The 16,246-nt window shown below is 37.6% G+C and overlaps 1 protein-coding gene across 1 annotated transcript; it reads right to left on the bottom strand.

The window, feature by feature from the left end:
* Positions 1 to 11,218: 11,218 nt before the first annotated feature.
* LOC133796172 (uncharacterized) lies at positions 11,219 to 12,955 on the bottom strand. Its single transcript, XM_062233654.1, has one exon. It carries the CDS (start codon positions 12,953 to 12,955, stop codon positions 11,219 to 11,221), a length of 1,737 nt encoding a protein of 578 aa, XP_062089638.1.
* Positions 12,956 to 16,246: the final 3,291 nt, after the last annotated feature.

Genomic DNA, 16,246 nt, shown 5'->3' with positions numbered 1-16,246 from the left:
GTAAACTAATTTAATTACTAAAATGAGATCTCTATCATTTAACACCTTGAACCAAACTAAAAGGAAACCATCGTTTCACTTCTTCATCAGAAGCTATAGATGTTCATATCTATGATTAACACTCCCACTCAATTATACTATCGAGTTCCCAAGATGTAAGTATGGGCTAGTCCGTAGGGTAAGCTGGTAGCGAACAAGTCAAAGAACTTAAATAAAACAATCAGTTAGAATACTAACCACTCAGAATTGAGATTGAATTGACCTATGGTTAACATTATAATATGACTAGAATAGATAATAACGGTATGTTTACTTATCTTATAAACTGTCAATGTCGGTCCTGTTCGATGTAACAAAAACATCCAATCTTATCTACTTTGCTAATGTTCTGGAAAGATCATAACACTCTAATGTGTAAGTAAATAATATCGTAGATTGGCAAGTTAGTGTAAATCCTGTGCACTGACTAATCTTAAGACTAACTTATTTTGAACATATAATCATTTTTATATTCCACTGTGATTACGTCACTATAAATAAGATTAGCTATATGCTCGGGATTTAATAGAAGTTTATATTAAACAAATAATCATGAAGTTAAAACATGTGAGCAAAGTGATTGACAAAGTCAAAAAATGATTTCTATTCTTTTATTGATAATAAAATGAGATTACAAAGAATTTGGGTTTTAATTAGGGCATAAAACCCCAACATCAGCTTGCCCCGAGCACCAAACCATTTCACTCCTCTTCAAGGGTGAAACTCTAAGAAACACGTGGTCACCAACTTGAAACTCTACCCTTCTACGTTTCAAGTCTGAGTAACTCTTCTGGCGACTCTAGGTGGCAAGCATTCGAGCTCTAATCTTTTCAATCGCCTCATTGGTCCTCTGAACCATCTCAGGACCCAAGTATCTCCTCTCACCCGTCTCATCCCAATGGATAGGTGATCTCCACTTCCTCCCATATAACATCTCATACGGAACCACTCCAATAGTCCCCTGATCAATGTTGTTGTACAAAAACTCAATCAAAGGGAGATACTTACTCCAAGATCCCCGAAAATCCAGCACACAGGCTCGTAGCATATCTTCCAGTATCTGAATCGTCCTCTCAGACTGTCCATCTATCTGAGGATGATAAGCGGTACTAAATCACAACTGTGTGCCCATAACCTTCTGCAGGCTCTCCCAAAACTTGGATGTGAAGGTGGGGTCCTTATCAGATACTATCGACCTCGGAGCCCCATGAAGTCGAAAAATTTCCTTCACATACAACTCATCATACTGCTCCACAATATAAGTCGTCCTAACAACCAAAAATTTGGCGGACTTGGTATACCTATCCACAATCACCCACACTGAATTGTGTTTCCCACGGACTTCGGCAAACCAACCACGAAGTCCATGGTGATATCCTCCCACTTCAACTTTGGAATCCCTAGAGGCTACAATAACCCTGCTGGCCTCTGATGTTCAGCCTTTACCTGCTGACAAGTTAAGCACTTGGCCAAATAGTCCACCACGTCCCTCTTAATTCCCGACCACCAATACAAGGTTTTCAAATCTTGGTACATCTTCATTGTACCTGGATGTAAAGAATAGGGAGTGGTATGAGATTCATCCAAGATCTCTCACCGGATATCAGAATCCATCGGAACACAAATTTAACCCTTGTACTTCAGTAGCCCCATCTCCGAAATAGAGAAGTCCTTAGCCGCTCCGACTAAGACACTCTATGTGTGCCCTCTCAACTGGGGATCCTCCCCCTACACTTCCTTGATCCTCTGAAGGAGTGTAGGTTGAAGAGTGATATTGGCTAACTGACCAACAACCAACTCTATACCTGCTCTAGTCATCTCCTCAACTAACACATCAGATATCTGCCTCGTATTGAACAATTGTCCTGGGCCCTTCCGACTCAATGCATCGGCCACTACATTGGCCTTCCCATGATGGTATAGGATATCACAATCATAATCCTTTACCAGTTTTAGCCACCGTCTCTGGCGCATATTCAGATCCCTCTGGGTAAAGAAGTACTTCAACCTCTTATTGTCGATGTATATTTCGCACTTCTCACCATATAGATAATGTCTCCAAACCTTAAGTTCAAATACCATCGTTGCCAACTCCATATCATGTGTGGGATATCTCTGCTCATACTCCTTTAGCTATCTCAATGCATAGGCTATCACATTTCCAGCTTGCATCAGCACACACCCTAAACCCTGTCTGGAATCTTCACAATAAACCACAAACTTCACATTTTCTGACAGCAGACTCAATACTGGAGAGGTGACCAGTCGTCTCTTCAATTGCTTGAAGTTGTTCTTGCACCTATTTGTCCACACATACTTAGTCTTCTTTCGTGTCATTTCAGTCAACGGTGTGGCTATCTTGGAGAACCCCTCAACAAACTGCTGATAATACCCTGCCAATCCCAGAATTCTCCTAACTTCTGGTACACTGCTCAATCTAGGCCAATCTCTCACGGACTCAATCTTAGTTGGGTCAATCAGAATCCCCTCCTTACTGACAATATGGCCCAGAAATGTGACTTGCGGTAGACAAAACTCGTACTTGCTGAACTTAGCATATAACCTATGCTCTCTCAACCGCTGTAATACCAAGCGTAAATGTTGCTCATGCTCTGTCTCTAACTGTGAGTACACCAATATGTCATCAATGAACACAATCACAAACTTGTCTTAATAGTCCTTGAAGACGCTATTCATCAAATCCACGAAAGCTGTTGGGGCATTGGTTAATCCAAAGGACATAACCAAGAATTCATAGTGTCCATATCTCATGCGAAAAGCGGTCTTTGGTATGTCCTCCCCTTTAATTCTTAACTGGTGGTAGCCTGACAGAAGATCAATCTTAGAGAACATTGTCTTCCCCTGTAACTGGTGAAACAAGTCGTCGATCCTAGGTAGTGGATACTTGTTTTTAATGGTCAACTTGTTCAGCTCCCTGTAATCAATACATATCCTAAAAGATCCATCCTTCTTCTTGACGAACAAGACTAGAGCATCCCATGGTGAGAAACTCGGTCTAATGAACCCCAAATCCAGTAACTCTTGCAATTGAATCTTCAATTTCTTCAACTCTGTTCGAGTCATTTTATAAGGTGTCCTAGACTCTGGCTCCGCCCTTGGAGCTAACTCTATAACAATCTCGATCTCATGCTGTGGCAGCAACCCTGGGAAGTCTACTGGAAATAAATCTGGGAACTCACATACCAATCTGGTGTCACGCAGTCCCACCGACACATATCTAGAGGTATCCACAATGTTCGCTAGGAACCCTATGCAACCTTCCTGCATCTGGTCTTTAGCCTTCAGTGCTAAGATCATAGGTACTTGCGGTCCACTAACCGTCCCCACAAAGGCAAAACAGCTAGTTAAGTATTTCTCGTCTTGTTCCACTCCTTGGCCGTGGTGGCCGAACAACTGACTATGCACATTCAGCCCCGCAGCCCTCCATCTCAGGATTGGTCCAACTTGCCTTTGCCTTTGCCTTTACCTGCACCATGGTGCTACATGGTGCAGGTAGCACCCGTGAGCCAAGGCCCAGCAAGAAAACACAATAACAGAGCACAATCGTTCAAAAGACAGTCATGTAACTCATACCGCATAAGCATATACTCAACAGTTTAAGCATTCATGTTAATCAAGTATTCAGCATACCAAGTATATCATTTCATATCAACAATCAATCCACATATGATAACTAGGGTTAATGCCCTTAGGTCGCACCCTCTATTTATCCCACTGATTCCGGCCCGCTTAAACCGAGCTCAGTGAATATTAAGCTGTCCTCGGCTACTAGTGGCCGAGCCGCACCCTGTGCGCAAGTATAATTTCTGGCACCCTTAGGCGATCTATCACATGTCCCATGGCGTAATACCATCTATGAAATTATACAGATATCGGGAGCACTTAGTCCCATCACAAACACATAACTGGGTGTAGTTTTCTTACCTTTAGATTTGCTAGCTTTGTTCGATATCCTCAAGCACGATCCCTCTTGAGCCCTAGTGTATACCTAGTCACAACCATAGATCAAAATCATTACCAAACCTCAAGTCCAAAACCTAGGCTCGGGACCAATCCCGAGCCCTCGGGAACCCTTAGTTCCACCAAACGGGGTGGTGGAATGGAACCCCGAACCCCCGAGCAAAAACCCTTGAAAATAACACAAAAACCCCTTTCTGGAAACAGGGTAGCGCTACAACGCTCTAAGGAGTGCTATAGCGCTACAAACAGGGCCAAAAGGCCCAGGAACTTCAGGGCCTAGCGCTACAGCGCCCAGTGACTAGTGCTGTAGCGCTAGTCACAACACAGCCCTGCACATCATTTTCTCCCTCGAATTTTCCCGAGCCAAACCTTACCAAAACTCTTCCAAACTTCAACCAAACTTAAAAACAAGCCTACCAGCATCCTCCACTCATCCCAAACATCCCAACTACACATAATTCAATCACATGCACCCTGAATCAAAGAATTCACCATAGCTGGACCTAAAGCTCAAAAACTCAGCAAAACCACTGAAATCACAGAACTTGAAACTAAAGTTCCTTACCTTTGATGGATGAGCTTAGCCTAGGTTATCCTCCTCACTAGCTTGGCCTTCACCTCCTCAAAGCTCAGCTTCAATTTCCCTAAAATTCCCCACCAAAACTCAGCTCATAATCCACAACAATACCAAGAACTAGAAACTGAAAACTACCCAGAACTTTACCTCAAATGGATGGATTGCTCTGCCAAGAACTAGCCTCAAGATTTGCTCTGACTCTCCCTGAGTTTCTGCCCCAAAAGACCTCAAGAAATGGTGAAGAAAGGCTTAAACCGAGAGAGAGAGAGAAATAGACTTCCAATTTCCCTTTTTCCTTCTCTTCTTTCTTTTCTTTCCGTTCTTTCCTTCAGAATTTCAGCCCTTTCTACACAATTGACTATGTATAAAGCCTAATAACATTGATCCCTTATAAGCCAAATGACCACAATACACCCCCCATAATTCCTAAGCCTTTTAATCCACCTAGGGGCATTTTGGTCATTTCACCCAATTTCTGCTAATTCCTCGAGTGTCTCTAATATTTACCGCTTAATTCCCGACACCTAACTAATCATCAATTTTATTCCTCAATGTCAAAATAGACTCCAATATATTCTTTAAATTCCCAAAAGTACCCCCAGGCTCACCCCGAGCCAGGAATAAATCCCTGCTGTGACTTTTTCGATAAACCGCTCACTGGGATCATCTCGAGTCACAGATTACAAATATATCTACATAATAATGTGGTCTCGACAATTTATCACAAATATATACAGTTATGCCCTCAACTGGCCAAAATTACGATTATGCCCTTCTAACCTAATCAGGGCCTACATGCATACTAATACACATAGTCAAGCATCACAGATATTCAATTAATCATATATCATGCGTTTCATCATTAAATTTCATATAATCCAATTATACCCTCCCGGCACACTAATCAAGTCCCTTAAGCCTTATTAGTAAATTGGATCGTTACACACTTAGTCAGACAAGTGTGAACAAATCTTCAAAGAGCTGATAGGAATAATTCTTGGAATCAATAATAGGAATATTCAATGTTACAAATCCTAGATGCTAATCAAGAACCATCTTCAAAGTATGAATACAAATCTTAATAATTAAAGATTTTGTGATTAAATAAACATAAGTTGAATTTATAAATATTTAATCACCAATACTAACAATATAAACAAAATTAAAAGTTAAGGTTTAGAGAAATACAACGTCTAAATTAGGCAATTGAATCTTCAAACTTGGGGAATATCTAAAGGCTTATACATGAGGAGTATCACTGTCCAAAATCTCCATTCCAACCTTCCAATTGTTGCTTGAAGCTTTACCAGGATAGAATGAGATTTGGCATCGAACAAGCCTTTGAAACTCACACAAGTCAAGTAATTTTTGTTAAGTTTCTTGGAGAAATCTTATGATCTTTAAGAGCTAGAGAGAGATTTGTAAAGTTAGATCAAGGCTTTGCAACTCTAATAACCTATATTTATAGTGTAGGCACCATCATTAAGTCTAAAAAATAATATTAGAGTTGTGAACACATCATTTGGAGCTAAAACCATGTAACTGTATGGACACATCAGGCGATACATCGCCTTACTATAGGCGAAGCATCGCCTACCAGGCAATGTGTCACCTCCCTGCTGGCAATGCATAGCCTCCTTGCTGGCAATGCATTCCCTCCCCGCAGTGTCTCATTACGTAGTTAACACTTTAGGCGATGAATTGCCTAAAGGTGGTGATGCAACGCCATATAAGGAACTCTAACTTCTCAAAAGTGACCTTAAACACTCCAAATGCTCTAATACTTTTTGTGCATGCTTAGATAACTCATTGTATCACTTTAGATCCATAAAAGTCAATTATAGAAGCCTTATACAAAATCTAATATTTTCACTTCAAGTTACATGAAAATCGTTAAGTGTTTTGCACCATATTGTGTAAACAACTTAACTATTATATTTAACCAATCTCAACAGATACAACCTTTGTTTTGGAAACATGGGCTTGCAAAAATAGGTATATTTTGGTCTAAAATCTCTATTCTAAGCATTCCCATAGTTTTTTTAAGCTTCACCAAAATGGAATGAGAAGTAGGATTAAAGAAGCCTTTGAAACCCACACAAGTCAATCAATACTTGGTGAGTTTCTTGGAAAAAACTTATGATCTTTGAGAACTAGAGAGAGTTGAAAAGTGTGATCAAGGTTTTACAACTCTAATAACCATTACTGATAGTTTAGGCATCGTCATTAAGTCTAACCCATAGGATTAGAGCTTTAAAAACATCATTTGGAGCTAAATCCACATAGTCGTGCAGACTTGTACGGACATGCTAAGCAACATGTCGCTTGACAATAGGTGATAATTTTCCTTACAGCAATACATTGTCTAGTGACAAGTGATACGTCGCCTATTACAGTTTCTCAATGTTTTTCAACCTAGGTGATGTGTCGCCTCCTAGATGGTGACGTGATGCCTCTAGACCTGACCCATATGCTCAAAATGTGTCTTAAAAACTTCCCAATGCTCACAAAATTTTTGTGCATGCTTAGATACCGCATGTATCACTTTAGACTCATAAAAGTATAGATGCCTACAACAAAAACTCATAATTTCACTTGAACTTAAGTGAAATTATCAAGCGTTTTGCACTAAATTGTACAAACAACTTAACAAATATATTTTAACTAGTCTCAACAAGAAGGTGCAAAGAAGAATTTGAGTGACTCCAACTCCGTCTCTCGAACAATTTTAGCGATGTCGGGGGTCGAAATGACAGCAAAAATAGTGGAAAGAGGGCTAACAATCAGACCTGGCAAGTCATTCAATGGAAAAATAATAGTGAAAGCATAAATAAGATGAAAAGTTATTCAAGTTTGAGCCAAATTTCACAAACTATACTGCCTTGTTTCAGACTCACGAAGAATCCTTCATAGCCATGAGAATTAGGTCACGTATAGATGACCTCCTCCCATGAAAAAAGATGTATGTAAGAGAGACCAAAACAAGTTTTGCCAATTCTACTGAGATCACGGAAATTACACCAACGAGTGTCGCTAATTGAAAGTTGAAATTGAATTCCTTATTTGAAAGGGCCACCTCAAGCAATTTGCGGAATGCCAAGGTCAGAACCAAAATCAGCCTCAAAATAGCTTAGGCGATCAAAGGCAGTGATCTCCCCATAATCGCCTCATATCGTTGGCCTATGTTGGTGAGGTGCATGATGTTATAGCGACTGGGATCACTATAAATAGAGGTCCTAACCTCATTGGAGAAAGTAGTAAGGCAAGAAAAAAATATACCAGACAACTACGCCATGAACCACATGAGGTAATAGTTATCGAGGAAAAATTGAGCATGATATCTCGCATGGAAGATCAAAGCATAACCTTCACCAGTGAGAATTCAAGCATGTCCATTATCCTCATAATGACCCACTTGTCATCTCTGTCCAAGTCGCCAATATAAAGGTTTTGTGAGTACTGATCAATAATGGGAGCTCGGTCAACCTTTTAAATAAAACATTCTTGGAAAAGATGAATTTGTTGGCGCGTGATCTCAAGCCATGCACCACCACAATCTATGGATATAATGGCAATGTCATAGCCCTTATGCGATCCATAAAGTTATCGGTCGCCCTCAAAGATGCCTAGAAAATGGTGACCTGCATGACCACTTTTGTGGTCGTAGATTTCCCATTGGCATATAACGTGGTTTTAGGGCGACATGTGCTCATTAACTTGCAAGCTGTAACCTCCATTTTGCATCTAGTAATCAAATTTTCAACAAGTGAAGGGATCGACTGTGTGAACGACATGTAAAACAAAGCAAAGAACGGTGCCAGTACCAACATGTAGTTGGGGATATGGCTTAACACACAATTTGAATGTTGTAATTCAAATAAATCAACTCCCAAGATGACCTAGTTCACAATAGAATAATAGCACAAATAAGATCAAGAGTTAGAGTGGACCTTTGGAGAGAAACCCTTAATTACATAAATGTGAATCTATAGAGATGACAAAAGGCTTGACACAAATTAAATTTGTTGTCCAAAAATATTTATTCCTAGCATCCTCTTAGAGATCTTTTGAAGCTACTATAGGTTGCTAGTAAAATCATTACCATTTTTGCACCTCTTTGTGCCTAACCAATTTCACTATGTATTTCACCAATACTAACACAAGATTTTCAACGATCAAGTAGTCGAGGATCTCAAGAATATTTTCGATGAAGAGATCATAGTGGTGGTAAAGCGAAACCCATGACCCGAAGATGGCGAGCCAAGCAATGGTGCCTTATGAAATGAGGTCCCACTACTACAAAAAAAAAGGTCATTTGTGATAGTTCCCAACTGACACAAATAATTTTTTGCGTCAGTTTTAAAAGTGAAGCAAAATCCACTGACGCAAACCTATAAGGTATTTGTGACATTTGGTAATTGACGCAAACCTTGCATTTGTGGCAGTTGGCAAGTAATGCAAATATTAGCATTTGTGACAGTTGGCAACTGACATAAACGTTAGCATTTGTGGCAGTTGCAAACTGACGCAAACCCTAAAACCTTAATTGAAAATTAAAAAAAAAAAATCAAATCTCAAAACCAGATTTTTTAAAAAAAAAAAAAACATTACACCAAAATAAAATATAGGTCAAACAAATTCAGAAACTCAAAAATTAGTCCAATAATACAAAATATTCCAATTTAAAAATATGATAATACAAAACATAGAACCTTGTACACAAAATTTACAAATAATAATCTAAAACAAAGAAATTCTAAAATAGAATACTTCAATAACAACTTTCATCTTCATTCTTCCTTTTTCAAGATTTTCATCTTGTTGATCTTCAATCAAACCCTCTGTTCTGTGTCATGTATAAATGCAAAGTAAAAAAAAAATCAAAAGCTAAACAAAATTAAGCATAAATTAAAGAATACATATAAATAGCAGAGAACAAATTAAGCTATTTATTCAAAAAAATAATAAGTAAAATAAGAACCTATTTAGCAGAGATCGATGAAAACATGACATAGTCCATCTTGTAAGTTGAAAACAAAGATAGTGTAAGAAAAGCTTTAAAAAAGAGTAACATGCCCAAAAAATTTCTCTAAACATAGAATACTTCATAAGTGAGATTAGTTAAGTAAAAAAAATAAAGAATAGGAATATTTAATATGAGAGAACATACTTGTAGTATAACAACGATGTTTAGATTAGAACATGTATGTATATTAACATGGTTATGATGATATGTGAAATTCCGTTTTTTAAGATTACCAACTTAATTATTCAAATTAAATAATTAATTGTTGAACTGTTACAGAAATGTTTAAACAGACACAACGACTGTTTGAACAGAAACCAGATATGTTTAAACAGTTTGTGACCAGAAGATAAAAATGAACATAAAGTAAAGAACACACGAATTTTTACGTGGTATCAACAATCTTTGCAGATTGCTACTAGTCCACGAGGCCACGCCCAGAGAATGAAATTTATTAGAAGAATATCTAAACGATTACAAAACCAAATTGACTTATACAAATAAAGACTCCCTCTTGAATTTGTCGCAACTGTTGTAATCTAAACTCCTAATCAAATTTCTGAAGTGCTAAGATCTTGAACTCCCTTCAAATCATAACACTTGCACTTTTCCTCCCGAAAAGTGACTCACGAACAAGACTTCTCTCGAAGCTTGATGACCAATGTCCAAGTGTGTTCAACCTGCACAATTAACACAAAGAAAACAATACAGAAGTACACTGTAATGAACCACTAAGAACTTGCTGGACTCAAGTTCTTCACATAATAAAAAATCTCTCTAAAACTGGAAAAATATTTGGAAAATAATACACCAAGAGAGTTGATCAAAAACCAGCGACCTAAGGATGATTATATACATTTTAGAATCCCTTTAGGTCGTGGAAAACAAATCAGAAATCAAACAGCCAATAAATGGAAAATCTTCCAAAACAGGAAAGTCAGAATCTGTTCAAACAAACTGGCAATCCGGTCAAACAGATTCATTGAACCTGGTCAGTTTTTCAACCCAGTTTCCTTAAATAAATAAGGAAACAATATATCCTTTATTACTGCAAGCTGTACACGATTTCTGGGCAACCAAATAAGATAAATGAAAATAAATACTAATAATTTCCATATAAACCAATTTCAGGAAAAGATATTCTTTTATAGGAAATTATATATTTATTTTATAATCATATATAGAATAATCTGATTATAGAAAATATATCACACAAAACAGGAAACTACTAATTTCAAAAATACCCTTTTAATTAATTTTGTCATTAATGTCAAATATGCCAATAAAGGATTTTACAATCTCCCCCTTTGGCAATTTGATAGACAAAATTAATGCAAAAACCTGCAACACAAATGTTAGTGATAAGTAAAGAGAAAGAACTCCCCCTGCAAACATGCATGAACTTATAACAATCATGTAAATAAACTAGACTTAACTCCCCCTCAAAATAAGAAGGTCCAGAGTTAAACAAAACAACAAACAAACAGGTTTTTGGAAGTAGTAACTACTCTCCCCCTTTGTGTCTTTCAAAGAAGCCAAAGAACCATAAAACAAAAAAGAGTACCAATGTTTAATGGACAAAAACTAAAATAAAACTAAACAATTGGAGCTTTGGACAGAGATTGAAGAGCCTCCAACACAGAACGTTGCCGTCCTTCGATTGACATCACTCGAGCAGTCAAAGAATCAACAGAGGCTCGAACAGCTATTTCTGTTGCAACAAGTCCTGAATCTGTGGCAACAGAGGAGGAGGCATGAGGAATGTCATCTGAGGCAATCTTTAGAGATTGGGGCTTGACTTTCTTGGAGGACGGAGCAGCAGTGGCTTCAGTAGGAGGGGCAGAGGCCTTGTAGGAAGCAGCAGTAGTGGATGCCACCAAGTCTTCTTGATCACGTTGGAGATCGTTTTTCTGCATACTCAACACTTTATAAATAACTTGAGGAAAAGGAAGATTCAAGTTTTTCCTGTTACCTTTGCGAAACCCAATGATTTGATCATGAATAACCGAAGCCAAATTTATACCAAGACCGGTCCCCACCTTGTACAAAAATGATGCCATATCAAAAGAGATAGTGGCGGTGTGAGAAGTGGGCTTCCAATTTGTTGTGGCAAACTTATGGAGAACAGCATAAGTGTAGGTGAGATTGGAGACCGAGATGACTGTATTAGATGACCATACCATTTTTTGACCTACCAATTCAGTGATAACCATGTCCTTGTCAAGAGAGGCACCATCAACATCATCCTCGACAGCAAGGGGAAGATGCAAAGCAAGAGCAATGTCTCGAGGAGAAAAAGAGAACCAATGGCCCCTAACAAACACTTTATGATATAGAGAAGATTTAGGTTCTACAATTTCATGAGTAAGATTGGCATAGAATTCCTTGACAATTCTATCCACAAAACCAGTAAATTTAACCAAAGAACCTGTCCAATTTCGATCTTGAAGCATTGTGAGCACACCATAAGGCCGATGATCACTCAGAACATAATTTCTCTCAATGATAAATTTCCTTTGAGCATAGAGAACCATATCATGAGCATTATCATTATAACAAAAAGTTGAAGAATAAGGTTTGAAATTTACACCTGAACGTTTTGGAGAAGGTGTAGGATCAGAAATTGGTCTCTTTCCTTTAGCCTTGGATGACACAGGAGTTGCAATTGGTTCTGAGTCAGATTCGACTTCTTGTTCAGAGGGAACAACGTCTTCTTTTTCTGGCTCATCAAACTCCACTTCTGATTCTGCATGGTCAGGAACCGTTTCATCAGACAATGTGGTATCACGGGTTGCTTCGGATTCAGACTTTTCTTCCTTAGGATCAGATTCGGAGGAAGACAGAGAAGGAGGATGAGCCTTCAGTCTTTTCTTGGAAGCAGTCAAGGGAGAAGAGGATTCGTCCATTCCCAATTTCCTTTTGGGAGTCACAGAATTTTTCTTGGACTGGCTCGGCTTTAAGGGCAATTTGAGCAGCCCACAAGCAGCAGCTTTGGAAGAAGATGAAACATTTTTTGAATTTGCCCTAGCCGCCAAAGACGAATCAAGCGAAAGAGGAGAATGGTACTTGGCTCGAGTGGGCACCACCACTTCAGATGGTGGTGCAACATTGATAATGTCAGCAGAGATATCTGGAAACACCATGGGGTGTTCATGAGAGAGCGAAAACACTTTCTTACGTGCCTTGGATTTGCAAGATTTTCCAACAGATGTGGCAACTGCTGGAACAGAAAGAGGCGCCGTTGACACAGACGGAGGAGGCGAAGGAGATGGCACCTTTCTGGATTGAGAAACAGGGATCTTCTTGGAGGAAGCACCACGAGTTCTCACCATTTTTTCTCTGAAAAACAGAACCACTTACAAGAAAATGAGAGAAAAAAGAATTAGAAGGAGAAGAGATAATTGAGTGAAATCGTGGGTGAGAAGAAATAGGATAATGGCATGCCTTTTTTAAATACAATACTTACCCAAAATGGACATCCACGGCAATAAAAGGTTTCCTCTTTTTTTTTTTTTAAAAAAATAATTTATACAATAAAAGGAAACAACCTTTAATACACACGATCTTCATACAACTTACCCCTTTTTTAAAAAAAAAATTCAGTTTATAAAAATGTAATATTTATAAAATCCCAATCAAAAAAAGGTAACCAGAAACAAATACCCCACACGATCTTCTTGTTGACTTTTTTTTTTTTTTTTTAAAACAATTCTAAACAAAGTACAAGACAATAAAGATACAAATCATGGTTTTCCAAAATGAGAAAGAAGACAAAAATAAATTCCTTGGAGACAAAGAACATATTAAATCACACAATTAAATGCATAATTTCACATAATCACCACAATGATTCGGTCCACCATGAATTTTCCTTGTAATTTTTTTTTTTATATTCTTTTTTTATTTTCATATTAAATATGCACAAAGATAAAAGTCAACCAAAAAAAATTCTGCTTTGATCAATGTGAGTCATTCTGATAAGACTAAAATCAAGCAAATGAAAATAAGTGTTGGTGTATACCATGTATAAGAACACTTGTGAAAATAAACAATTAGAAAGAATATTCGAGAGAAATAAGCCACAATTCAGTCACAAGCACATATTCTTAAGTGAATCAACCAACATGTATGAGACTTACACACATTTTTTTTTTTTTTATAAACTGTGTATGATTTTTTTATTGCATTGTTTCAAGCATAAGTGTGTGACAGTGTATGCAAAGGAACATTGCCCAATGACAAATAAGTCTTTTTCGAAATTAAAAATAATTGTAACCCATGAAGACGCTGTCACACTACACCAGTGGTGGCCCTTTTCTTTGGTAGCGTATCCTCTTTATAACTCCGAATTACAAAGTTCCAACTTACTCAAAAGACGGCTTTCACACACTGATGTAGGTATCTCTATTCTTGCACAGGACCTTGAAACAATACTACACAAAAGGAAGCTCAAACATTAAACATTGATTAATTTACTCGAATATGCCTAGGAGGAATTGATTAAATTTCTCTCAAGAATATACAACCAAGGATTCATAAACACAAGACAGATTATCTAGCTTGACACACAACAAAATTTTCAAATTGATTGAAAATTTTCTTAACCAGAAATAACACACATTAGATCAAGCGGACAACACCATAACAAGAAAATTTAAAGAGAACAACCCCCAAAGATTTTCGGAGGAAATCAAAGCGAACCGAATCAACAGCTTTAGTGAAAATATCTGCAATTTGTTTATGTGTTTCAATATATTCCAAGACAAGAACTTTATTTTCAACTAATTCTCTTATGAAATGATGACGAATATCAATATGTTTAGTACGGGAATGTTGCACAGGATTTTTTGAAATATTAATTGCACTTGTATTATCACAAAAAATAGTTAAAGTGTCAAGATCAAACCCATAATCCATCTTCATTTGCTTCATCCACAAAAGTTGTGCACAACAACTTCCTGCGGCAATGTATTCGGCCTCAGCTGTTGAGAGAGAAATAGAATTCTGTTTCTTGCTGTGCCAAGAGACAAGATTATTTCCTAAGAAGAAACATCATCCACTAGTGCTTTTTCTGTCATCAGTGTTACCTGCCTAATCAGCATCACTAAAACACACTAGATTAGGGTTAGTTTCTTTTGAATACCAAATACCATAATCAGCAGTCCCATGAACATATCGAATGATTCTTTTGACAGCTGCAACATGAGACTCCATGAGATTTCCTTGGTACCTGGCACACACACCAACACTATAACTCAAATCAGGTCGACTAGCAGTGAGATAAAGAAGACTACCAATCATGCTCCTATACAGTGTAGGATCCACTTTGACACCATTTTCATCTTTGGATAGCTTCACAGTCGTTCCCATTGGTGTTTTGGCAATCTTTGAAATTTCAAGTCCAAACTTTTTAACCAAGTTCTTTGCATATTTTCTTTGAGAAATAAATGTGCCTTCATCTAATTGCTTGACTTGCAAACCTAAGAAATAGGTCAATTCTCCCACCATGCTCATTTCAAATTCCTCTTTCATTTGTTTCACAAATACCTGCACCTCATTGTTAGAAGTAGAACCAAACACAATATCATCAACATAAATCTGAGCAATAATTATGTTAGATTTAATATTTTTGATAAACAAAGTTTTATCTACTCCACCCATTTTGTATCCATGAGAAACAAGAAATTTAGAGAGTCTCTCATACCAAGCCCGAGGGGCTTGCTTCAAACCATATAGAGCTTTCTCCAATTTGTAAACATGATCAGGTGCATGGGGATCTTCAAACCCTTTGGGTTGTTCAACATATACCTCTTCATTCAAGATCCCAGTGAGAAATGCGGATTTGACATCCATTTGGAACAACCTGAAACCAATCAAGAAAGCAATAGACAATAATAATCTAATTGATTCAAGTCTTGCAACAGGTGCAAATGTTTCATCAAAGTCTATTCCTTCCACTTGTGTGTACCCTTGTGCCACTAATCTTGCTTTCTTTCGCACGATTGTACCAAATTCATCAGATTTATTTTTGAAAATCCATTTTGTACCAATAATATTGGTATTTAACGGTCTTGGCACAAGAATCCACACTTTGTTTCTAAAAAATTGTTCCAATTCCTCCTGCATAACTTTAATCCAATTTTCATCAGTTAAAGCTTCTTTCACATTTTTAGGCTTAATTAGAGATAAGAAACAAACAAATTGAACAACATTACTAAACATTCTTCGTGTTACCATACTGTCTTTTAGATTTCCAAGTATTAAATCTGCTGGATGATTTAACTTAACTCTGGCTGATGGCTCCTTTTGGACTTCATCCAAAATAATATCTGGAAATTTCTTTTCTGTCTGTCCAGAATCTGTTTCATCGGATTCGCGATTTTTTGGAACAGATGGACCAGACGTTGCAACACTAGTATCACTGACACAAGCTTCTTCGTGTTTTTCAGTAGGTTCATCAATAAACCTTTCAATTTCTTCCTCAGTAGAAAACTCAGAAAAATCCCTGGAATCATCAATAACAACGTTAGCCGACTCCATTACAGTTTGGGTTCTCATGTTATACACACGATATGCCCTACTGTTAGTGGAGTATCCAATAAAAACACCTTCATCACTCTTAG

Source organism: Humulus lupulus, chromosome 8 (genome assembly GCF_963169125.1).
Source record: "Humulus lupulus chromosome 8, drHumLupu1.1, whole genome shotgun sequence".
In the NCBI taxonomy this organism is placed as follows: Eukaryota; Viridiplantae; Streptophyta; class Magnoliopsida; order Rosales; family Cannabaceae; genus Humulus; species Humulus lupulus.
Note: the sequence above shows the minus strand (reverse complement) of the source record. Positions and strands in the feature narration are given on the sequence as shown.

Bases quoted from the DNA above. Each gene is read 5' to 3' on its own strand.
- LOC133796172 (XM_062233654.1), bottom strand. From the start codon at position 12,955: ATGGTGAGAACTCGTGGTGCTTCCTCCAAGAAGATCCCTGTTTCTCAA.